Raw genomic sequence first — 24857 nt, forward strand, 5'->3', positions numbered from 1 at the left:
TGCCTCAGGTGTCAACGCTCTGAAGGCTTAGATTCTGATCTTCCGCTCCACCGCTCTTCCGACCCCGCTTAACCCCTTCTGTGCCCGAATCTCCTCCCTCAATTGCGCGCAGACCTTCTCCTATCGATCCGGCCCATCTAATCCATGCAAGTCCTCAGAACAATCCAACTCCACACACCCCGGTCCAGTCAATTTACAAGCTCAGTATCTTTCGGGATGCGGAAGTCACTGGGAGAGCGTGCAAACTCCACACAGCCAGCACCCGGGGTCGCTGGAGCTTTGAGCGACACTACCCCCTGCCTTTATGTCTCATCCTGCTAGATACCCAGCCAAAGTACAAATCAAAATTGCTAGATATTGCATTCTGTAAAACTTTTGAACATGTTCCATTAGATTTCAATGCTTTCCTTTGACGTTGTCCCGTTTGTATTGGGGGGGATTGGAGTTAATGCACTCTGAAACGCTGTGTTAAGATTGAAACATTTTAATTGACGTTCCCGGAAATTGACTTGCCCTAAAGTCGCTTTAGAAATAAACATGGTGAGTATGAGAAGGTGGGAGTGTTCTGTTTCTAGCTGTCGCTCTTGGTGATGAAAGGGTTACGGGTGATGTCAGTGTTTTTTTCTCTCTTTCTCTCCCCTCCCTCGCACGCCGGTATCCGGGTCTAATGTTGAAATGGCCGCAGACGAGAGAAGGGACTTCATCCAGACTCCGAGCTCTGCCACGATCAGCAAAGACCAGCCCATCAAAGCCACCAATAACTGCACCGCCGGCGCGGCCAGTAACCCGATCAATAGCCACGCTCCCAGCGCCGTTGCCAAATCCACCTTCCCACTGGCCAGCACTCCTTTCATCCGAATGAAGGACCAGGACGCGATTAAACTCTTCATCGGGCAGATTCCCAGGAACCTCGAAGAGAAAGACCTGAAGCCTTTATTCGAGGAGTTTGGGAAAATTTATGAGCTTACGGTGCTGAAAGACAGATACACCGGGATGCACAAAGGTGAGCGGAGAGCATCAACAACAATGTCCACACAGAGAGAGCAGGTGCAATTGCTTATTATTGCCATGTAACCCTATTTTTAAACTGCAGATCTGGTGGAGAGGGGTAATGTTTTCCCTTACAAAGAGAAGCCGACACTAAAGAGAGCAATCACTTTATATTTTAAAAGCAAGAAATAGACAAAGAGAACAAATGATCCAGTGTTGGGGGAGCTGAGAGAATGTGGTTCAGGGTTGGGAGAGAGGGCTGGAGGAAGGAGACTGGGAACAAAGGGATGGGACGCCTGTGGGTGATTCGGCTGGCTGGGAACAAGACTCCCCCAAATGTGTATGGTTAATCAACTAAAGCCAACACATCAGGCACGCTGCTAGTGCATTGGCATAAAATATCTTTATGAAACAATAAACGCAATGGATTAGGCTTTTAAAAAAAAATAAAAGCAAGAGCAGGAACAAATATTTAATGCATGGGCACAAAATATCCTTATTAAATCAAAACACGAGAACACAATAGATGAGACTTTAAAACAAGCGAGAACTGGAACCATTATATTTGTGACAGTCGTGTCGTTGGCTCCTCTATCTCCCCTGTACTCTGAAATCGCAAGAGTACACATAGTGGGGGGGGTAGGGGGTGAAGAACGAGCGAGTTTGATCAAATATTGGGTTACACCGCTGCTGAGTTAAAAATCTGCAACGTTGGTAAATTATATCAAGACAATAGACAGCACAATGAGAGAGAAGGACACGGCCAGGACACTTCCCCATTATATGCTTCATATTCCTGAGAGGAATGGTTTTCCTTTCTGAGTCCACTGGGTGTAATCAGCTTCAGAGGATCACGCATTTACAGCCTCTACGGGGTGGGGAGGATATTGAGAGGCAGATTAAACAGGAGGCGAGGGGAAGAGGCAGGGTATCCAGGGTCAGCTTAGGCCCAGCTGGGGGAACCGTGTTTCAGCAGAGCGAAAGAGAGCGGGATGGGCCAACAGTTAAGCGGGTTGAAACAGAGGAAGGTTCCTTTTACCGCACATAAATTAGACAATACATGCAGTGCTTTCAGATATTAATTGGACGATATAACAGTGACATTCACAAGCCTTCAAAGGGAGTGTATTAGACTAATGTGTGAGGAGGATTGGGTTACTCTGGATTTACAAGGTTTCGAGGAGCACGACCATTCCCCTCCCCCAATCCCCACCCTTCCCTCCTTGACCTAATAAATGCCTTGTGTCACTAAAGCTGCAAAGAGTACAAAGTCGCTGATTGGACTTTGTCAAACCTGACACATAACTGAAATGATCAAAAATCAACTTCGGACCACGCCAGGCACATAGGGAACTCCCATGGTCTGCACACTGACCCAGTCACACGGGGACCTCCCGTGGTCTGCACACTGACCCAGTCACACAGGGACTTTCCGTGGTCCGTACACTAACCCAGGGACGGCAGTGAACTCCAGTTGTCCACACACCGACCCAATGACAACAAGGTTCTCCCGTGGTCTGGACACTGACCCAGTCATACAAGGGATCTCCCATGGTGGGCACATTGACCCAGTCACATAGGAACCTCTCATGGTCGTACACTGCCCCAGTCATACAGAGACCTCCCGTTGTCCATACACTGACCCAGTTATACAGTGTATAGTCATCCCTTGGTCCATACACTTACCCAGTGGCAACAGGGATCTTCTACGGTCTGCACACTGACATGGCTACACGGGGACCTTCAATGGTCTGTACACTGGCCCACTGGTGACAGGAACCTCCCACAGTCCATACACTGCTCCAGCAGAGACAAGGGCTTCCCGTGTCCGCACACTGACCCAGTTGCACAAGGCTCTCCCATAGTCCATACACTGTCCCAGTGGAAACAAGAACCTCCCATAGTCCCCACACTGACCCAGTGGTGGCAGAGGCCTCAGGTGTCAATGTGCAGACCACCGGAGCCCCTGTCAGCACCGGGGCAGTGTGCAGACCATGAGAGGTCCCTGCCACCACCGGGGCAGTGTGCAGACCATGAGAGGTCCCTATCACCACCAGATCAGTGTGTGGACCATTGGAGGTTCTTGTGTGACCAGGGCAACGCATGGACCACGGGAATCCCTGTAGTCACTGGGTCAGTGTGCAGACCACGAGAGGTCCCTGTCACCAGTAGGTCAGTGTGCAGACCATAGCAGGTTCCTTTGTAACCAGATCGATGTGTGGACCACAGGAGATCCATGTTACCACTAGATCAATGTGAGGACTATGGGAGGTTCCTGTGTAACCTAGACAACATGGGGACTGAGGCTTCCCATGGTCCGTACGTTGACCCAGTCACACAGGAAGCTCCTGCGGGCCTCACACTAACCCAGTGGTGACAGGGAACACCCATGATGCTCACATTAACCCAGTCATGCAGGGAGCTCCCATGGTCTGAATGTTGACCTGATTACCCAGGAACCTCCTGTGATCCTCATACTGGCCCAGTGCCTACAGGAACCTCCCGTGGTCTGCACATTGATATAGTAATACAGAGGCTTCCTGAGGTCCACACACTGATACAGTGGTGACAGGAACTTCCCGTAGACCGCACACTGGCCCAGTGCCTACAGGGAAATCCTATCGGTTGCATACTGACCCAGTGGTGATAGGAACCTCCCATGATCCACACACTGACATAATGGTGACAGAGACCTCCCATGGCCCACACACTGACCAGTCACACAGGGACATTCTGTGGTCTGCACTCTGACCCAGTGTCGACAGGGGTCTGTCAGGTCTGCACATCGACCAGGTCGAACAGGAAACCTCCCATGGTCCGCACACTGACACACTGGGGACAGGGACCTCCTCTGGTCTGCATACTGACCCAGTGACACAGGGGCCTCCCGTGTCCGCACACTGTCCCAGTGGTGACAGGGACCCCTGTGGTCTGCACACTGATCCCATCACTCAGGGACCTCCCACATGGTCTGCACACTGATCTAATGTGACAGGGACAGCCTGTGCTCTTCCCACTGACCCAGTACTGATAGAGACCTTACCATGGTCCGCACACTGACCGCTCATGTTGGCAGCTCCCCAGCCACAGTCTTGCAGGCGGTGGAGCAAGTAACACACAGGACAGGTTTATGAAAAGGATGATTATAGAAGAGTCAGATTTATTGGTTTACAAAAAGAAGTAAATGAAATTTTTGCTATTGACTTAGTTGCTGAGGAACCAATAACTGAAGTAACAGACAGAGTGGTTTCATGTGATGGTGGTGGTGGAGTTCGAGGGCATCCTAAGGTGTACATAATTTTGGATAAACAGACAAAAGTTGGAACATGTGGTTATTATGGACTTCAGTTTGAACAAAAGCATTATCATTGAGATGGAGTCATTTAGAACAGAGTCACTATCTATCTCCTCTTTATGACCACAAAGAAAGCTTTGAAAATAATTGAACTTTACATTTGGTTGTTGCTGAGTTTAAAATGAAGTTAGAATAAAAATAATCTCTAATAAGACAAATGTGACTAAAAAGAAGTGGTGACAGGGACCTCTTGTGGTCTGTACACTGATCAAGTCTCACCGGGACCTCCCATGGTCTGTACACTCACCCAATGGTGGCATGAGCCTCCCATAATCTGCACTCTGACCCAATGGTGACAGAAACCTCCCGTGGTCCACACTCTGACCCAGTCATACGGGGACCTCTCGTGGTCTGTACACTGAACCAATGACTTCAGGGACCATTGGTGGTCCACACTCTGACCGGGTCACACAATGATCTCCCATGGCCCACACACTGACCTGGCCACACAATGACCTTCCGTAGCCCGCACACTGACCCAGTCATACGGGGACCTCCCGTGGTCCACACACTGACTGAGTCACACAATGACCTCCCGTGGTCCACACACTGACCGAGTCACACAATGACCTCCTGTGGTCCGCACACTGACCGAATCATGTGGAGATCTCTCATGCTCTGCACACCAAACCAGTGACAACAGGGACCAACCATGGCCCGTACACTCATCTAGTGGCACAGAGTCCTCCTGTGGTCCACACACTGACCGTCACACAGGGGCTTCCCGTAGACCATGCACTGACCCAGTCATACGGAGAGCTCTCGTGGTCTGCACACTGACCCAGTGGTGAAAGAGACCTCCTGTGGTCTTCACACTGAACCAGTGGCTACAGGAACCTCCCATGGTCTGCTCGCTGATAAAGTGGTACGGGGACCTCCCATGGTCTGTGCACTGACCCAATGGTGAAAGGGACGACCCATGCTCCACACACTGCCCCAGCAGTAACAGGGATCTCTCATGGTCTGCAGATCAATCCAGTCCTACAGGGACCTCCCGTGGTCTGCACACCCACCCAGTTACACAAGGACCTCCCACGGGCACCCTGACTGAATGTGACATGGACCTCCCGGTGCTCTGCAGACTGACCCAGTGCGGACAAAAACTTTCTGTGGTCCACACACTGACACAGTGGCTACAGAGACCTCCCGTGGTCCGTACACTGATTTAGTAACATAGGAACCTTCTATGATCTGTACACGGACCTAGTAGTGATAGGGGCCTCCCATGGTCCGTACACTTTACTAGTGACATGGGGACCTCTTGTGGTCTGCGCACTGACCTAGTGGCAACAGAGACCTCCTGCGATCCGCATGTTTACCTGGTCACAGAGGAACCTCCTATGATCCGCACACTGACCCAGTGCCTGTAGGAGCCTCCCATGATCTGCACACTGACCCAGTGCTTGTAGGAACCTCCCACAGTCTGTACACAGACCTGGTGGTCACAGGGGCCTCCTATGTTCCGTACACTTTACTAGTGACACAGGGACTTCCTGTGGTCTGCAAGTGAACCCAGTGCCTGTAGGGACCTCCGGTGGTCCACACACTGACCCAGTGGTGACAGAGACCTCCTGTGGTCTGCCTGTTTACCTGGTCACACAGGAACCTCCCGTGGTCTGCATACTGACACAGTGGTGATAAGGGTCTCCTATAGTCTGTACACCTTACGAGTGACACAAGGACCTCCTGTGGTCCACATGCAGACCCAGTACCTACAAAACCTCCTGTGTTCAGCATCCTGACCCAGTCATATAGGGATCTCTTGTGGTCTGAGTGGCAACAGAGACTTTCCGTGGTCTGCACACTGACCCAGTGGTGACGGGGCCTCCCATGTTCCCATACACTTTTCTAGTCACACAGGGACCTCCTGTGGTCTGGACATGAACCCAGTGCCTGTAGGGACCTCTGGTGTTCTGCAGATTGACCCAGTCACACAGAGACCTCCTGTGGTCTGCACATTGACCCAGTCACACAATGACTTCCTGTGGTCTGCACACTGACTCAGTCACACAGGGACAACCTCCAGTCTGCAGATTGACCTAGTCACACCGGGACCTCCTGTGGTCTGCAGATTGACCCAGTCACACAGGGACAGCCTCCAGTCTGTAGATTGACCCAGTCACACAGGGACCTCCTGTGGTCTGCAGATTGACCCAGTCACACAATGACCTCCCATGGTCCGCACACTGACCCAATGATGACAGACAGTTTGATGGTCTGCAACCACACTTAGGCCAGGTCACTTTGGCCTATCCTCCCCTCAGTCCATCTTCTCACAATCCAAAATCTCCGTTACCCATTAATACGAATCCATCACCTGCCCTCAGATTCATAACTTCTGCCCCAGCAAGTCCATCTATCACATTGCATTCCTCCTCCCTTCCCTACCCTCAACTTCACCTCTGGATCCAGGCGCCCCCTCTGCACTGAATCTCTGCTTTCTTCTCTCCATTTGTATGAATATTCATCTCCTCCTTCTGAAACCATTATCCCTCTCTCCCTCTGTATCCTCACCTCCATCTCTCCCTCTGAATCCTTGCTTTTCTCCCTCTTTCTTCTCTCCCTCTGAATCCTTGCCTCCCTCTCTCCCACTGAATCCTCATCTTCTCTTCCTCTGAATCCTCACTTCTTTCTTCTGAATCTTCACCTCCGTCTTTCCTTCTGAATCCACTACTCTCTCTCCGTCTGAATCCTTATTTGCCCTCTCTAAATCCTCACTTCACTCTCTCCCTCTGATCTTCCCTTCACTCTCTCCCCAGATCCTCATTTCACTCTCCCACTGAATCCTCATCTCCCTCTCTCCCTCTGAATTCCCCCTCTGTCCCCTTCTGAATTCTTGTTTCCCCTCTCTCCCACTGAATCCTCATCTCCCTCTAAATCTTCACCTCCCTCTCTCCCTCTGAATCCTTGCTTCCCTCCCTTCCTTTGAATCCTCACCTTTTTCTTTCCTTCTGAATCCACCCCTTCCTTTCTCCCTCTGAATCCTCATTCACACGCTCTCCCTTTGAATCCTCATTTCACTCTCTCTCTCTCTGAATCCTCATCCCCCCATCCCTCTGAATTCTCAATTCACTCTCTCCCTCTGAATTCATGTCTTCTTTCCTCTGCCATTTGAATTCACAGCCACCTCACTTCCTGAATCCACACATCCATCCCCCACCATCACAAATCTTCACCTCCTTCCCCCTCAAAGCCATGCTTGTCTGCCCCAACCCCATGATGCAAATTCATATCCCTATCTCCCCCCTCCCTAAGAATCTACACCTCCATTCCCCAGAGTCCACTTCTCTCCCCAGCTCTTGGACATCACAGAAAACACAGTGGAGTTGCAAAGTGCAGGAGTGAAATTCTGAAGGAAATTAGGAAGAGAGTTGATAGGAATCGCTCTGGCTGGTAAGATGCAGGTAAACATTGACATGATTTGTAGGTCTCTGAAGAAGGCACTAACAGAAGTGGCATTAGAGAATGAGAATCAGGTTTAATATACAAAAAATGTCATGAAACTTGTTGTGTTGCAGCAACAGTACATTGCAAAACATAATGATAAATAATTAAACGTTGCAAAAAGAAATATATAAAATAATTAAGTTAAGTAAGTAATGCAAAAACAGAGAAAAATATAATGAGGTAGTATACATGGGGTTCATTGTCCATTCAAAATTCTGACGGCAGAGAGGAGGAGCTCTTCCTGAATCATTGAGTGTGTGTCTTCAGGCTCCAATACCATAAGACCATAAGATCATAAAATATAGGAGCAGAAGTAGGCCCATCAAGTCTGCTCTGGCATTTCATCATGGTTGATCCAATTTTCATCTCAGCCCCAGTCTCCTGTCTTCTCCCCGTATCCCTTCATGTCCTGACCAATCAAGAATCTATCAACCTTGAATATGCATGAAGACTCGGCCTCCACAGCTGCCTGTGGCAATGAATTCCACAAATTCACCACTCTCTGGCTAAAGAATTTTCTCTTCCTATGTCCTCCTTAATGGTAGCAATGAGAAGAGGGCATGTCCTGGGTGATAGGGTTCTATATGATGGATGCTGCCTTCATGATACATTGCCTTTTGAAGGTGATCTGGATGCGGGAGAGACTGGTGGTCTGGATGCTGGGGGGACGAGTGCCCATGATGGAGCTGGCTGAGTTTTGCAACTTTCTGCAGCTTTTTGCAACCCTGTGCTGTGACACCAGACAGTGATGTATCATCTTCTGTGGTGAAATGCTTTGAGAGGTTGGTCGTGGCCAGAATGAAGTCTTGCCTAAGCAAGGACTTGGGCCCACAGAAACTTCCCCATTGCCACAGTAGGTCTAAAGGCAGATGCAGTCTCAGTGCCTCTTCATCGTGTCTTGGGTCACCTGGACAATAGCTATACCCATACCTACGTCAGGCTGCTGTTTATTGACTACAGAGCAGCAGTCAACACCATCGTACACGCAGTACTGTCAATAAGGCAAGTGGCAGACCCAGCGTGGAGAACATGGGATCAAGTGTATACTTTGTACCTGCCTTCACTAAAGACCATAAAACGTACGAACATAATTACCCCATTCAGCCCATTGAGTTTTCTCCACCACTCCATCATGGCTGATGAATGATCCCTCTCAACCTCCTTCTCCTGTCTTCTCTCCCTAACCTTTGACACTCTCACTAATCAAGAACCTATCAATCGCCACAGCCGTCTGTGGCAATGAATTCCACAGACCCAACATCCTCCTACTAAAGCAATTTCTCCTCATCTCTGTTCTCAACGGACATCCTTGTATTCTAAGGCTGTGCCTCTGGTCCTAGACTGCCCCACTATTCAAAACATCCTCTGCACATCCACTCTGTCTAGGCCTTTCAATATGCAATATGTTTCAATGTGATGCCCCCTAAGTCTTCTAAATTCCAGCAGGTGTCTTCTATGTTAACCCTTTCATTCCTGGGATCATTTGCGTGAACCTCTTCTGGCCTATCTCCAATGCCAGCATCACCTTTCTTAGACAAGGGGCCCAAAACTGTTCACAATACACCAAGTACAGTCTGACCAATAAGGGAGGGGGGTAGATTGTGCATGAGAAAAACATTTCACGTCTAATTGAGTTTTATGAAGAACTAAGGACAGGGTGGTAGGCATTGTCCACATGTACTTTCGCAAGGGCTTGATGAGTTCACTTGTTGGCAGACCAGTGTGAAAGGTGAGATTATGTGGGATCTGCGGTGAGTTTGTTGACTGGAGTTGCTATGGTGGAAGGGACAGAGGGATGTGGGATCTGGGGTGAGTTTGTTGATTTGAATTGCTGTGGTGGAAGGGACAGAGGGTTCTGGAATCCGGGGTGAGTTTGTTGACTGGAGTTGCTGTGGTGGATGGGGACAGAGGGATGTGAGATCTGGGGTGAGATCTGGGGTGAGATTGTTGACTGGAGTTGCCATGGTGGAAGGGACAGAGGGCTGTGAGATCTGGGGTGAGATTGTTGACTGGAGTTGCCATGGTGGAAGGAGGCAGAAGCTTCTAGTAGGGGGTTTGTTAAATTGGAGGCCTCTGGCAAGTGATGTACCAAAGGGATTTGGGCTGCCTTCCCTGTCATTTGTCATAAAGGTAAGCAGTTTCAATGAGAATATAGGTGGCAGAATTAATGTTGCATCCTAGCTGTCTACATATACAAAAGCCAGGGCAGTATGATGTAGATAGTAAGCTGTTGCCCATGCAACAGTCTCCTCCTCTCCACACAGCTGATGAATCCAAAGGAACAGCGGAAATCAATGCAGTTTGGCACCAGTGGCATTGCAGGAGTTGCCAGTCACTGCTGAACTCATCACAGGGACTCAAACTCCAGATGTTTCCTTGGGCTTTACTCCTTAAGCCTTCCCCATGAGTGGGTATAACTGCAAGGCAGTGGAGGTTTGAGATCAGAGTTTTCCTTCTAGATGAGCTGCCAACCACAGCTGATGAGCCACATCAGCCCAATGCCACTGATTTTTAGGTGCCAGTAACCCACCCTTTCCCTTTGATAATGCTTTTATTAGATGGCATAATTAATGTTTGCCAATTGATGGTGTGGTGGACTGTGAAGAAGGTTGTTTAAGATTGAAGCGGGATCTAGGTAAATTGGAAAGTGGACAAGGAATGGCAGATGGAATTTAACTCGGATAAGTGTGAAGTGATGCATTTTGGGGAACTAAATCAGTTAGTGACACTTCTCGTGGTTCTGGGAAGTGTTGTGGAATGGAGACCTGGGGTACGAGTACATTGATTGCTGACAGTGGTGATGCAGGTAGACAAGGTGCTGAAGAAGGTGTTTTTGGTATGCTTGCCTTCAATGGATGCAGCAATGAGTACAAAAATTGGGATATCGTGTTACAGATGGACAAGACACTGGTGAAACCATACTTGCGGACTGGATAAGCTAGGCATCCTCCAACCTGATGGCATGAGCATCAATTTCTCCCAACTTATGGTCATCTTTCCCCACTCCTCTCTTCTTCAATTCCCCACTTTGGCCTCTTCTCCTCACTTTCCTATCACTTCCCCCTGATGCCCCTCCTCCTTCCTTTTCTCCCATGGTCCACTCTCCTCTCTTATCAGATTCCTTCATCTCCATCCCCTTAGCTTTTCCACCTTCCTGGTTTGAACTATCACCTTTCAGCTTGTCCTCCTTCCTCACCCACCTCCATCTTCTTATTCTGGCACCTTCCCCCTTCCTTTCTAGTTCTGATGATGGGGTTCGGCCTGAAATGTTAACTGTTTATTCCTTTCCATAGATGCTGCCTGACCTGCTGAGTTCCTCCAGCATTTTGGTTGTGTTGCTCTGGATAGGCTGGGACTGTTTTCCCTGGAGCAAAGGAAGCGGAGGGATGACCTTATGGAAGTTTACAAAATCACAAGGGACTTCGGTTATATGAATGGTCACAGTCTTTTTCCCCAGCGTTGTTAAATACCATCGAGTCAATGTTGACTCATGGTGACTCTATGGATGGTTCCCCTAAATGAGTTTCAATCCTCACAAAGGTGGCTCATTGTTGATAACGTTGTGTTCATAGCTGTCCTTGTTGTGTCCATCCATCTGATTCTCTCTTCCGCCGTCCTTCCACCTTGCCAAGAGTGGTATCTTTTTCCAGAAAGCTGCTTCTTCCCATGATATGCCCAAAGCACAATAGGCAGAGCCTTGTCAAGAGAGACTTGGTTTGATCTCGTTGAGGACTGATTCATTTGTTCTGTGAAAGGTCCATGCGATGCGTAGTATTTTTCTCCAGCACCACAGTTCAGAGGCATTGATACGCTTCGTCTTTGCCGTCCAGCTTTTGCATCCATATAATATTGTTGAGAACACCATCGCCTGCACAAGTCGAATCTTTGTATATGGAGATCGATCCCTGTTCCCAAGAACCTTCTCTAAGTCCTTCATGGCTGCTCTGCCAAGGGCGATTCTTCATTGGATTTCTTGACTGACTACCACTTTGGTGTTAATCATTGACCCAAGTTAGTTGCAAGTGTCAAGCACTTCAATTTCCTCTCCATGGAGATTGAACTTGATTGTGCTGCTAGTCTTCTTCAGGATGAGGTGCTGACCCATCTTGAGGCTCTGCTCCTTGATGCTGGTTAGCAGTTGCTTCAGGTCTTCTTCGTTTTCAGCCAGTATTGTCATGTCATCAGTATAACGAAGGTTATTGATGATTCTGCCACCATTCTCAGCCCTTGAATCTCCTCGTATACTCCTGCTTCTCTGAAGATTTGTTCAGCGTCCAAATTAAACGGGCAGGGGGAGAGAATGCAGCCTCGTTGTACCCTTTTACGGATGCTGAACCATTCTGTTCCTCCTTGTTTTGTTCAAATTGCTGCTTCTTGATGGATGTAAAGATTGCACATAAGGACAATGGAATGTTCTGGTTCAGCCATGTGTCTTAATGTGATCCATAGCTTGTCATGATCAACGCAGACGAAGGCCGAGCTGTAGTCAATAAAGCACATATAGATGTCCTTCTGGTATTCTTTTGTCTTCTCAAGAATACATCTAACAGGTGCAACAATGTCTCTTGTTCCCCTTCCTTTCCTGAAACCTGCTTGCATCTTACAAAGCTCCCGCTGTAAATAAGTCTTCTTGCTGACATGAGGAATGAAGGCAATTGTACGATAATTTTCACACTCTGTTGGATCACCTTTCTTCAATATTGGTAAAAACACTGATTTCCTCCATTCACTTGGCCATGCAGTTGTTTTCCAGATCAGCTGGCAAGGTGCCGTCAGTACCACAACAGCCGCGTCTGATTGCTGTAGTATTTCATTTGGAATTCCATCAATGCCAGGTGCTTTGTTCTTTGCTAGAGCTTTTAAAGCTGCTTCAACTTCTTCCTTCATCACTGTCGGCTCCTGATTGTAAGATATTGGATGATACTCCTGATCCAGTTGATCTTTCTGGTATAATGACTCACAGTATTCCCTCCATTGTTTGCTCTTCTCAGATTCGTTGAGCATGGCACCTTGTGCATGGTTTTTGGCTTGTCGTGCCATGAGGGCCTGAGCGCATCAATAATGCTGTTAGCTAAGCCATCGGTAGTTCATCTACTGGCAGAATCTCCCATGATGGAGAGGTGAGGTGAGGTGTCAGACTATGACACACCACCCACCTGGGCAGCAGCAGTATCTGTGCAGAAGAAAGGCCTGGCACTCTGCTCCCATATCCTGCCACGGAAACACTATGGATAACTACAGTAAAACAAAAATAAAATCTTATGTCGTGCTGGAAGGTGAGACCCCCCAGGTTGGAAGACTCTCAACAAGCTGATGACCCTTGAGAGTAACGCTGAGGTTGAAGTGAAGCCTTCAGGACCTTCCATTGCTGGTGTTCTTGGGCATAAAATGAAGCTGCAAAAATATGTTGATTTTAGCGACATGGAATGTACGCAGTATGACTCAAGGAAAGCTGGAGGCAGTGAAAGATGAAGTGAAATGCTTGCAAATTGACCTACTTGGAATCAGTGAGCTGAAGTGGACTTGTATGGGACAGTCTCAATCTGATCTACACTGGATATACTATGTCAAAAATGACAAATACAGGAGAAACAGGGTCACATTCATAGTCACGAATAAACTGGCTGGAGCTGTATTAAAATGCAATGCAGTCAGCAATCACCTCATCTCAATTCATCTACAAGGAAGACCTATCAATGTTATCATCCTGCAAATATATGCACAGACAACAGATGCAGAGGAAGATGAAGTAGATCACTTCTACTTCAGCAAGTGCAGGCTGGACTTGATGGAACATGCAAATATATTGATAATTATGGGAGATTGGAATGCAAAAGTTGGAAGTGGAAAGGATGGTCAAGAAGTTGGGAAGTATAGACTGGGTATCAGAAATGAGGCTAGACAAGTTTAGTCAACTTCTGAAAAACCAACAACTTGTTCATCTCAAACACGTTTTTCCAATGACACAAGTGAAGATGGTACACTTGGACCTCTCCCAATGGATCACACAGAAACCAGATAGATTATATCTGCAGAAATCAGCAATGGAAAAGTTTTATGATGTTGACAAAAACAAAATCTGGAGCTGACTGTGGCTCAGACCACCAACTACTAAATGCAAGCTCAAAGTAAAGTTGAGGAAGCGCAAGTCTTTCACCAAAGCACCAAAATATGATCTTCAAACCATTCCACCGGAACTCAAAGATGGCCTGAACAATTGTTTTGCTGCTCTAAACACAACCAATAAGACACCAGAGGGATTGTGGGGAAGTATCAAGAACATTGTACATGGTGTGTAAAAAGACTCAGCCTAAGGCAAAAACACAGAAGAGACTGAAATGGATGGGTGAAGGAACTCTGAAAATCACACAGGAAAGAAAAGAAGCCGAAGCTAAGGGGAAAAGGGTAGCAGTCATATTCCTTGTTCGAGTTTTCCAATTTTCCGCGAGGTGAGACAAAGAAAACTACCACAATAATGTGTGAAGAAGCAGAAATGGAAAATAAGAAAGGAAGGACAGGATCAGTCTTCTTAAACCAACGAGAACGAAAGAGAAAATTCCAGCCTCACATGGGAATGCTGAAAGATGCACAAGGTGCCATGCTCAATGAATCTGAGAAGATCAAACAACGATGGAAGGGATACTGTGAGTCATGTTCCGTATTGTAGGAGAATCTAAGCATAAAGGGCACAGGGCAGTTTTTCAGGTTTTCAAGGTGCAGCCCATTGAAGATCCTTTCTGTCCCAAGGGTGATGCCTTTGGAGGGTCTGTTGCTATTTCTGCAGCGCTGGGTTTTGATGAGAAGGTATTGGTAGCCCTATGCCCAGCCCTCCTCCCTTTGCAGTCAGGCTTGGGAGCAAACATGGTGGAGTTTGGGTAATGTTTAAAAAACATTTGGACAGGTATATGGACTGGAAACATTTAGAGAGCTATGGGCCAAATTAAAGTAAGTAGGACTAGGTCAGTATGGAAGAGTTGGGCCAAATGGTTGAATTTCCATGCTTTGAAGTCTATGATGGCAAAGAGAAAGAGTATGAAATTAAATATGATTGACACAGCGTGAAAATAAAACAGGGCTGGCATCTCTAAAAGTAGACTTCAAGAAAATATATCCCAAGCTCTGGGAAAGAAATGAGGGATGAAACCTCAAAAGTCTTCAGCATCATCTTCCACTACAGGTGTGGTACCACAAGACTGGAAAATTGCTAATGTGCTGGCATGGTTTAAAAACTGCGTAATTACAGGTCAGTCAGTCCAGCCTTGGTGCAGAGAAAATTTACTGGCAGAATTTGAGGGACAGCGTAAGTGAGACCCCCTTGTACTGGGTGTCTCTGGAAAACCGGCTCGTTAGCCCCTCTCGGACAGCCACTGGATTCCGTGGCGATAAACTCACCTTTCCCCAGCTTCACACAACATTGCCTCCGCCAAATCTGTGATTTGGGTGTCTCATCCACCCAGACCCCGGTTTGCATGAATGCTGTGTGAGTTACTGCCCCAGTAAGAAATAACAGATCATACACTGCATACAATTATAAAGAAGTATATTTAAGAATGTTAAGTTAAGCAAACTGTCATTAAATGAAAGAAAGGGAAAAGAAACAAAAGGGCCCATTATGCATAACCAGTCCAATGTGCACTTAAGTTGGAGCTCATCTTGAACTTGTCTACTTGTATGTCACTCTCGCACTGGCCCTCAGTCTGCACAACACCTTCTGACTGTCACTCCAAATCCATCTCAAACAAACAGGTCTCCCACGGGAGTATTAGCCCTTCCTCCTTGAAGTCATTCAGCTGCACAAAGCACCTTGATCAACAGGGACGGCACCCTCAGCCATCTTCCCTCCTTCTCTCAGCTCACGCCAACAAAGACCTTCAACCCAGCGTTCTCCAGAACCTTCTACCAATTCCACTATCCTGACCGGCTGACAGCACATCACTAAGTTGAATAACAAGCCTCTTATCTCAGTTCAAACCCAAACACGCTGAAAGCAGAACAGACTGCTCTTACAGAACTGCTAAACTGAAATACCTGCAGCATAGCAGTAAAAATCTTAGTTACACAGGTAATTATTCAAAAATGACTTGAGTTATTCTCGGGCAGTCAGTATGTGTGGTATGCTGTGTAATGAATGGAAAAGCCTATGAAGACTAGTGGTAGGGTCCAGTCCATCACGGGTAAAGCCGTCCTCACGTCTGAGCACATCTGCAAGGAGTGTTGTTGCATCAGAGAACCCATCATCCCATCCAGGCGATGCTCTCTTCTCACTGCTCTCAGAATCAGGAAAGAGGTACCCACACCACCAGCTCAGGAACAGTTGTGACCCCTCAACCACCAGGATCTTGAATCAGAGGGGATAACTTCACTCACCTCCATCACTGAGCAGTTCTCATTGCCTATGGGTTCACTTTCAAGGACTCTTCATCTCATGTTCTCCATATTTATCTCTATTTATTTACTATTATTAATTTGTTTGTTTGCTGTGGTTTCGTTGTACTTATTGTGAAAGCCCACGAGAAAATGAATCTCAGGGTTGTATATGGTGACATAAAATTTACTTTGAACTTTGAATGGGATCCTAGGGGAAGTGGCAAACTGGATTAAACACTGACACAGAAGAGCAAGGAGATTGGCCAGTAAGAATATTAGTACACAGTGAACTCTGGCACAGTTGCTGGAGTAAGTACATGAACAGGAAAGGTTTAGGCGGGTATGGGCAAAATGCAGGCAAAAGCTTAGATGTGCATCTTCATTGGCATTGACAAGTTGGATCAAAGGACCTCCTTCTGTGCTGTATTTCTCTGTAGCAGTTCAAAGCTAGCAGCTGTTTGTGGTATGTGGCAATAACTTAGATGTTGGTCCAAGGCCAAATGCAGTTAGTAGTATCTGGTGGCCACCATGCCACCTCTAAACTACCATACCACCCCTACACCACCATGCTGTAGCCTTATGGACAGTATGGTGAGAATGCATCTCTGGACTGTTACATATTGCTAATAAGTTTGGCTGCTTTGCCTTGAGTATTCATGGACTGAAGTCAACCACTTGTCTGTGCAGCAACACTGCTGATCTGTACCTTGTCGATGGCCCCTGACCTGTAACTTGTCGATGACCCCTGACCTGTACCTTGTCAATGACCTCTGACCTGTCCCTTGTTGACAGTGGAAAGGCTGTGGGGAGTTAGTTGGTGAGTTATTTGTCCCTGGATCTTGACCTGATCTTGGAGCCAGTTTTTAGAGGAGGTCCAGTCGAGTTTCTGGACAGTATTGAACACTACCGTGCTGATGTTGGGATGCAGAGATAGCAATGCCATTGAATATAAAAGTTGCTGATGAACACAGCAGGCCAGGCAGCATCTCTAAGAAGGTACAGTCGATGTTTCAGGCCGAGACCCTGAGGCCTGCTGCATTCACCAGCAACGTTTATGTGTGTTGTTTGAAATTCCAGCATCTGCAGATTTCCTCGTGCATGCCATTGAATGCCAGGTTTAGGGCGTGATACAGGAAATGGGGGAGGATTAATGGATAGGCAGAGGGTTTGGACTGTAGAAGGTGATGGAGGAAGGGAATCAAAGTTCAATTGCAAAACCATGCCTCAGTCTCACACTGCGTTGTGAATTATATCGTGTGTTTTGTATAATTTTACACACATCAATAGTAAGCCACCTGGAGCCATGCTTCATCTTTACTCTGTCAGCCTTCGGCTCCTCTGTGGCATCACTGGGAATTGAGGACTGATGCCCGTTTTTTTGCAGTCTCTCGCGCTTTCCCCGACTCTGAATTTTTGTCCAGTTGTGGACTTCAGTCAGGAGCATCCATTCCATGACTTCTCCTCTGTATGAGTGTATCAGTAAAATGAAATCAAGTTGAAAGGTGATTGAATTTAGAGTTGAGTGAGAGAGAGAGAGCAAACAATTTAAAAAAAAACCCAGCTGATGCCAGTTTTGGCAATGCCCAGGTCTCCAGGAGTGTTTCAGGAGTCTCCATGCTTATCGAACTGTGAGTTTGCTGGCATAGTAACTAAGAGGAGAGATCCACAGCTGTAAACAAAGAAGGCACAACACCTCCTGACACACATAAACTGCTGGAGGAACTCAGCAGGCCAGGCAGCACCTATGAAGAGGAATAAGCAGTCGATGTTTCGAGCCAAGACCCTTCTGCAGTCCTGATGAAAGATTTCAGACCGAAAAGTTCACTCTTTATTCCTGTTGGATCTGCTGTTTTTAATCCAGGTTCTTTCAGAAGCCAGGAAGAAGGCATAAAACATGTTGTTTCACAATTGTTTTATTCAGTCAACACGCATAAAAGTTGCTGGTGAACGCAGCAGGCCAGGCAGCATCTCTAGGAAGAGGTACAGTCGACGTTTCAGGCCGAGACCCTTCGTCAGGACTAACTGAAGGAAGAGTGAGTAAGGGATTTGAAAGTGGGAGGGGGAGGGGAAGATCCAAAATGATAGGAGAAGACAGGAGGGGGAGGGATAGAGCCAAGAGCTGGACAGGTGATAGGCAAAAGGGGATACGAGAGGATCATGGGACAAGAGGTCCGGGAAGAAAGACAAGAGGGGCCATGATCCTCTCGTATCCCTTTTGCCAATCACCTGTCCAGCTCTTGGCTCCATCCCTCCCCCTCCTGTCTTCTCCTATCATTTCGGATCTCCCCCTCCCCCTCCAACTTTCAAATCCCTTGCTCACTCTTCCTTCAGTTAGTCCTGACGAAGGGTCTCGGCCTGAAACGTCGACTGCACCTCTTCCTAGAGATGCTACCTGGCCTGCTGCGTTCACCAGCAACTTTTATGTGTGTTGCTTGAATTTCCAGCATCTGCAGAATTCCTGTTGTTTTTGTTTTATTCAGTGTTTGTAGAACAAAGGGAATTGAAAGTGGATAATGATAGAGCTCTAGTAAGTGAAGGGAGAGTGGAAGCAAAAGAGATTGCAAGGCCTCATGGTCAATTCTTTTTATACTCCATAGATAAGAAACAGTCCATTCAAATTTGTAGATAAGAGTCAACCAATCAGATAGTCCCTATTCAAATAATTCAAATAAAATTAGAAAAGCTTCCAGAATGTTACAAAGAAATAGGGGACACACTGAAACATTGCATTTCTATACAGTGGCCACGAGGAAACAGTTACATTTGTATAAGTAGTTATAAAAAATGCCAGCTGGCATAAATTGTGAAACTGTCAAGTTAATGACAAATAAACAGTCTAATCCAACATTCCTCTCCATAGATGCTTCCACACCTGCTCAGTTCCTCCAGAATTTAGTGTGTGTTACTCGGGATTTCCAGCATCTGCAGATCTCTTGTGCTGCAGAAGACCTCTTAATCAGTGTGACCCATCTCCAACCCCATTCAAAATCCTTCCCTCCCTCTTATACATCCAGGCCGGTGGTTTTAAAGAGTGTGGGCATACTACGGGCATTGGATGGAGAGGTTTCAAACAATATCGTGGATATTTCTGAATGGATTTTGGATTTAGGATATGAGAGAGAGGACTGGGAAATCTAATATTGGAGATTGTGGGAGTTGGGATATCATAAGGGCTCTGAGAGTTAGGGAATGAGGGAGGGATTTTTGGGACAAGATATGAGGAAGTGGCTTGAGGAAATAACTTCAGGGAATAATATAGGAGGTTGGATTATGAGTAGGAGGAGCTTTGGAAAATGTTAAAGGAAGGTGATTTGGAAGTTGGGGTATGGTTTGGAGGAGGAATGAAAGGTTGTAGGCTGTTTGGGGAAAGGAGATGAGAGAGATGTTTGGGTCTTAGGGTGAAAGAAGAATGGGTTTCATTGTGTGTCAGGAGAATGGAACAATTCTGCTCTTCAAGTAACCTAATGAGGTCCTTAAAGTCTACTAGACAGGACATGTATGACCTTGATTTAAGATCTCAATCCCAGGGCAGTCCCTCGGACAGTACAGCATTTCCTCAGTCCCAGTCTGCTGGTAAATGGCTTGAACCAAAAAGCTACTGGCATAGCCAAGGGAGCTGCCCTTAGAGCCGAAGCTTAATCGCCTGGCTGCCATCAGACGTATTGCACATAGCGCGTGGGCTGCTTATTTTGGTTGTGGCTGTCAGTATGGAATGGCATTGGATAAAAACACCTGTGACCTGGGTTTAATCCTGATCTCCGGCACTGTCTGTGTGGAGTCTGCAAGTTCCCCCTGTGACTCTGTGGGTTCCCTCTGGGTGCACCAGTTTTATCCCACTCCCCAAAGTGTTTGAATCAGAATGAGAATCAGGTTTAATATCACTGGCATATGTCGTGAAATATGTTGTTTTGCGGCAGCAGTACATTGCAGTACATAATTTAAAAAACAATAAATATAAATATGAAATGAAATTGGTTCACACCTGTACCAATGACCTGGGTCGGAGGGGTGATGAGATCCTACAAAGTGAGTTTGGGATATAGTTGTTAACTTAAAGGACAGAATCTCCAGGGTTGTGATCTCAGGAGTGCTACCCATGCCATGTGCTACTGAGGCAAAACACAGGAAGAGCTTACAGCTTAACACGTGGCTAAGGAGTTGGTGCAGGAGGGAGGGCTTCAGATTTTTGTACCTTTGAGCTCTGTTCCAGGGCAAGTGGGACCTATACAGAAGTCGCACCTGACCCTGAACTGGAAGGGGACTAAAATCCTAGTAGGAAGGTTTGCTAGGTGGTGGGGGGAGGCATTAAATTAGAGTTTCAGGGGGATGGGAACCAGAATGCCAGAGCAGATTGTGGAGTGGTTGTGGAGAAAATGTTAAGGTTATGTTCAAAGTGAGGAATCAAAAGTTCGAGCATAGTGGGACTAATGTTCTAAGCTGTGTATATTTCAATACAAGGAGTATTGTAGGACAGATGGATAAGCTTAGAGCATGCATCAACAGGTGGAATTATGACATTGTAGCCATTAGTGAGACTTGGTTGCAGGAGGGGCAGGACTGACAGCTCTCTGTTCAGGGGTTCCATTGTTTTAGAAGTGATAGAGCAGGAGGAGTTAAAGGTGGGGAGAGGGCATTACAGGCAGGGGCAGCACGGTAGTGTAGTGGTTAGCCCAACGCTTTACGGTACCGGCAACCAAGGTTCAATTCCCACCACTGCCTGTAAGGATTTTATATGTTACCCCCGTGACTACATGGGTTTCCTCCAGGTGCTCGGGTTTCCTCCAGGTGCTCCAGTTTCCTCCCACAGTCCAAAGACATACACGTGGTGAGTTAATTGGTCATTGTAAATTGTCCTGTGATTAGGCTAAGATTAAATCAGGGTACTGCTGGCCAGTGTGGCTTGGAGGGTCTATTCTGTGCAGTAGCTCGATAAATAAGTCACACCAGTATTCTGTCAGGACAGACTGGAGAGCTCTTCTCATTTGGCTTTATGGGTAGAACTGAGGAAAAGGAAAGGTACGACCATGTTAATGGGATTATATTACAGATCACCCAATGTTCTGCGGGAATTTGAGGGGAAAATTTGTAGAGGTTGAAAGATAAGGTTGTGTAGTAGATTATTTTAACTTTGCACATTGACTGGTACTGGGCTGGATGGGAAAGAGATTGTCAAATGTGTTCAGAAAAGTTTCTTTAATCAGCAGATAGAAGTCCCAACTAGAGAGAGAGTGTACTACTAGATCTCCTATTACGGAATGAGATACGGCAGGTGTCAGACATTTATGTAGGGGAACATTTTGCGTCTAGTCATCATAATTCCAACAGTTTCAAGGCAATTATGGAAAAGGATAGGCCTGGTCCTCGGGTTGAGATTCCAAATTGGAGAAAGACCAATTTTGATGGTATCAGAAAGGATCTGGTAAGTGTGGATTGGGACAGATTGTTTTCTGGTTAAAGTGTACTTGGTAAGTGGGAGGCCTTCAAGAGTAAAATTTTGAGAGTACAGAGTTTGTATATTCCTGTCAGAAAAAAAGGCAAAGATAACAGGTTCAGGAATCCTTGGTTTTTGAGAGATATTGAGACCCTGGTGAAGAAAATAGAGGTGCATAGTGGGTATAAGCAGGTAGGAAATAATGAGGTCCTTGAGGAATATAAGAAATACAAGAGAGTACTTAAGTTAGAAATCAAGAGAGCTAAAAGTCATGAGGTTGCTTTAGCAGACAAGGTGAAGGAGAATCCTACGGACTTCTACAGATATATTAAGAGCAAAGGGATAGCAAGGGACAAAATTGGTCCTCTGGAAGATCAGAGTGGTAATGTATGCCTGGAGCCAAAAGAGGTGCGAGAGACCTTAAATAGACATTTTGCACCTGTATTTACTTGAAAGATGGACACAGAGTCTATAGATGTGAGGCAGTGCAACAGCATGGTGGTGGACCCTATACAGATTATAGAGGAGCAGGTGCTTGTTGTCTTGAGGCAAATTAGGGTAGATAAATCCCCAGGGACTGACAAGGTCTTCCCTCGGACCCTGTGAGAGGCTAGTGAAGAAACTGCAAGAGCCCTATCAGAGATGTTTAAAACATCCTTTGCCACAGATGAGGAGCCAGATGATTGGAGAATAGAATATAAGAACATAAGAAATAGGAGCAGGAGTAGGCCATCCGGCCCATTGAGCCTGCCCAGCCATTCAACAAGATCATGGCTGATCTGTACACTCAGGTCCATCTATCTGCCTTATCCTTAATTCCTCTCCTATGTAAAAACCTATCTAACTGTATCTTAAATATATTTCGTGAAGAAGCCTCAACTGCTTCCCTGGGCAGAGAATTCCACAGATTCACCACTCTCTGGGAGAAACAGTTTCTCCTCATCTCTCTCCTAAATCTTCTTCCCTGAATCTTGAGGCAATGTCCCCTAGTTCTGGTCTCACCTACCAATGGAAACAACTTTCCTACTTCTATCTTATCTATCCCTTTCAAAATGTTGATTGTTTCTATAAGATCCCCTCTCATTCTTCTGAATTCCAGAGAGTATAGTCCCAGGCGACTCAATCTCTCGTCATAGGTTAATCCCTTCATCTCTGGAATCAACCTGGTGAACCTCCTCTGCACTGCCTCCAAAGCCAGTATATCCTTCCTCAAGTATGGAGACCAGAACTGCACACAGTACTCCAGGTGCAGTCTCACCAGTATAGTTGCAGCACAACCTCCCTGCTCTTGAATTCAATCCCTCTAGCAATGAAGGCCAACATCCCGTTTGCCTTCTTAATATCCTGTTGTACCTGCAAGCCAACTTTTTGCGATTCATGAACAAGCACTCCCAAGTCCCCCTGCACAACAATGTGCTGCAATCTTTCACCAATAATAATCTGCTCTTCTATTATTCCTTCCAAAGTGCATGATCTCGCACTTACCAATGTTGTCTTCCATCTGCCAGACCTTGGCCCATTCACTTAACCTATCTATATCCCTCTGCAGACTCTCCATATCCTCTGTACAATTTGCTTTTCCACTCAGTTTAGTGTCATCAGCAAATTTTGCTACACTACACTCAGTCCTCTCTTCCAAATCATCAATGTAAATGGTAAACAGCTGCGGGCCCAGCACCGACCCCTGTGGCACCCCACTCACCACTGACTGCCAACTGGAGAAATACCCATTTATACCAGCTCTCTGCCTTCTATCGGTTAACCGATCCACTATCCATGCCAATACACTTGCTCCGACTCCATGTATCCATATCTTATTTATAAGTTTCTTGTGCGGCACCTTATTGAACACCTTCTGGAAGTCCAAGTATACGACATCCACCTGTTCCCCTCTATCCACTGCACTCATTTCCGTTGTTTAAGAAATGTTTTAAGAATAAGCCAGGAAATTGTAGACTGGTGAGCCTGACATCAGTAGTAGGAAAGCTATTGGAAGGTATTCTATGGGGTTGGATAATTAGATATTTGGATAGTCAGGAATTGATTAAGTATAGTCAGCAAGGCTTTATGCATGATAAGTCACACATAATCATTCTTGTAGAGCGTTTTGAGGAAGTTACCAGGAAAATTGATGAAGGCAAGGCAGTGGATGATGTCTACAGGGATTTTAGTAAGGCCTCTGGCAAGGTTCCACATGGGTGGTTGGTCAGGAAGGTTCGATCACTTGGCATTCAGAATGAGGTAGCGAATTGGATGGGACGTTGGCTTTATAGGATAAGCCAGAGAGTGGTATTAGATGGTTGCCCCTCTGCCTGGAGGATTGTGACTAGTGGGGTGCCACAGGGATCGGCCCTGGGTCTATTGTTGTTTGTCATCAATGATCTATGATAATGTGGTAAACTGGATCAGCAAATTTGCACATGACACCAAGTTTGGGGGATGCAGTGGACAGCGAAGAAGACTATCAAAGCTTGCAGCAGCATCTGGACCAGCTGGAAAATGGCAGATGGAATTTAATTCAATCAAGTGTGAGGTTTTGCACCTTAGGAGGACCACCCAGGACATGATGAGTAGTAGAGCTCTAAAGAGTGCAGTAGAACAGATAGATCTGGGAATACAAATCCATAATTTCTTGAAAGTGGTATCACAGGTAAATAGGGTCATAAGGAAGGCTTTTGGCACCCTGACCTTTATAAGTCAATGTACTGAGTACAAGGAGCTGGGACGTTATGTTGAAGTTGTACAAGACGTTGGTGAAGCCTAACTTGGAGTACTGTGTGCAGTTTTCTTCACCAACCTACAGGAAAGATGTAAATAAGATTGGAAGAGTACAGACAAAATTTACAAGGATCGTGCCAGGACTTGAGGACCTGAGTTATAAGTTGAATAAGTTGGGACTTTATCCCCTAGGATGTAGAAGATTGAGGGGAGATTTGATAGAGGTATACAAAATTATGTGGGGGTAAATGCAAGTAGGCTTTTTCCACTGAGTTTGGGTGAGACTACAACTAGATGCCATGGGTTAAGGGTGAAAGGTGAAATCTTTAAGGGGAACATGAGGGAGAAGTTCTTCACTCAGAGGATGATGAGAGTGTGGAATAAACTGCCAGGTGGATGTGGGGTTAATTTCAGCATTTAAGAGAAATTTGAATCGGTACATGAATGAAAAGGGTACGGGGGGCTATGTTTCAGGTGCGGGTTGATGGAATTAGGCAGATTAGTGGTTCAGAAGGACTAGATGGGCCAACAGATCTGTTTTTATTCTAA

General features: G+C 46.4%; 1 protein-coding gene across 1 annotated transcript in view; it reads left to right on the top strand.

Annotated features, from left to right (window-relative positions):
- The first annotated feature begins 736 nt into the window (after window positions 1-736).
- The window catches only part of LOC140184956 (CUGBP Elav-like family member 3-A), a 102251-nt gene continuing 78130 nt past the window's right edge, over window positions 737-24857 (top strand). Inside the window, exon 1 of the mRNA XM_072238200.1 lies at window positions 737-1003. Within this exon, the coding sequence (XP_072094301.1) occupies window positions 859-1003 (145 nt within the window). The 5' untranslated portion in view covers window positions 737-858. The remainder of the gene's footprint in view (window positions 1004-24857) is intronic.

The sequence above is a fragment of the Mobula birostris genome, chromosome 2, assembly GCF_030028105.1.
Source record: "Mobula birostris isolate sMobBir1 chromosome 2, sMobBir1.hap1, whole genome shotgun sequence".
NCBI lineage: Eukaryota > Metazoa > Chordata > Chondrichthyes > Myliobatiformes > Myliobatidae > Mobula > Mobula birostris.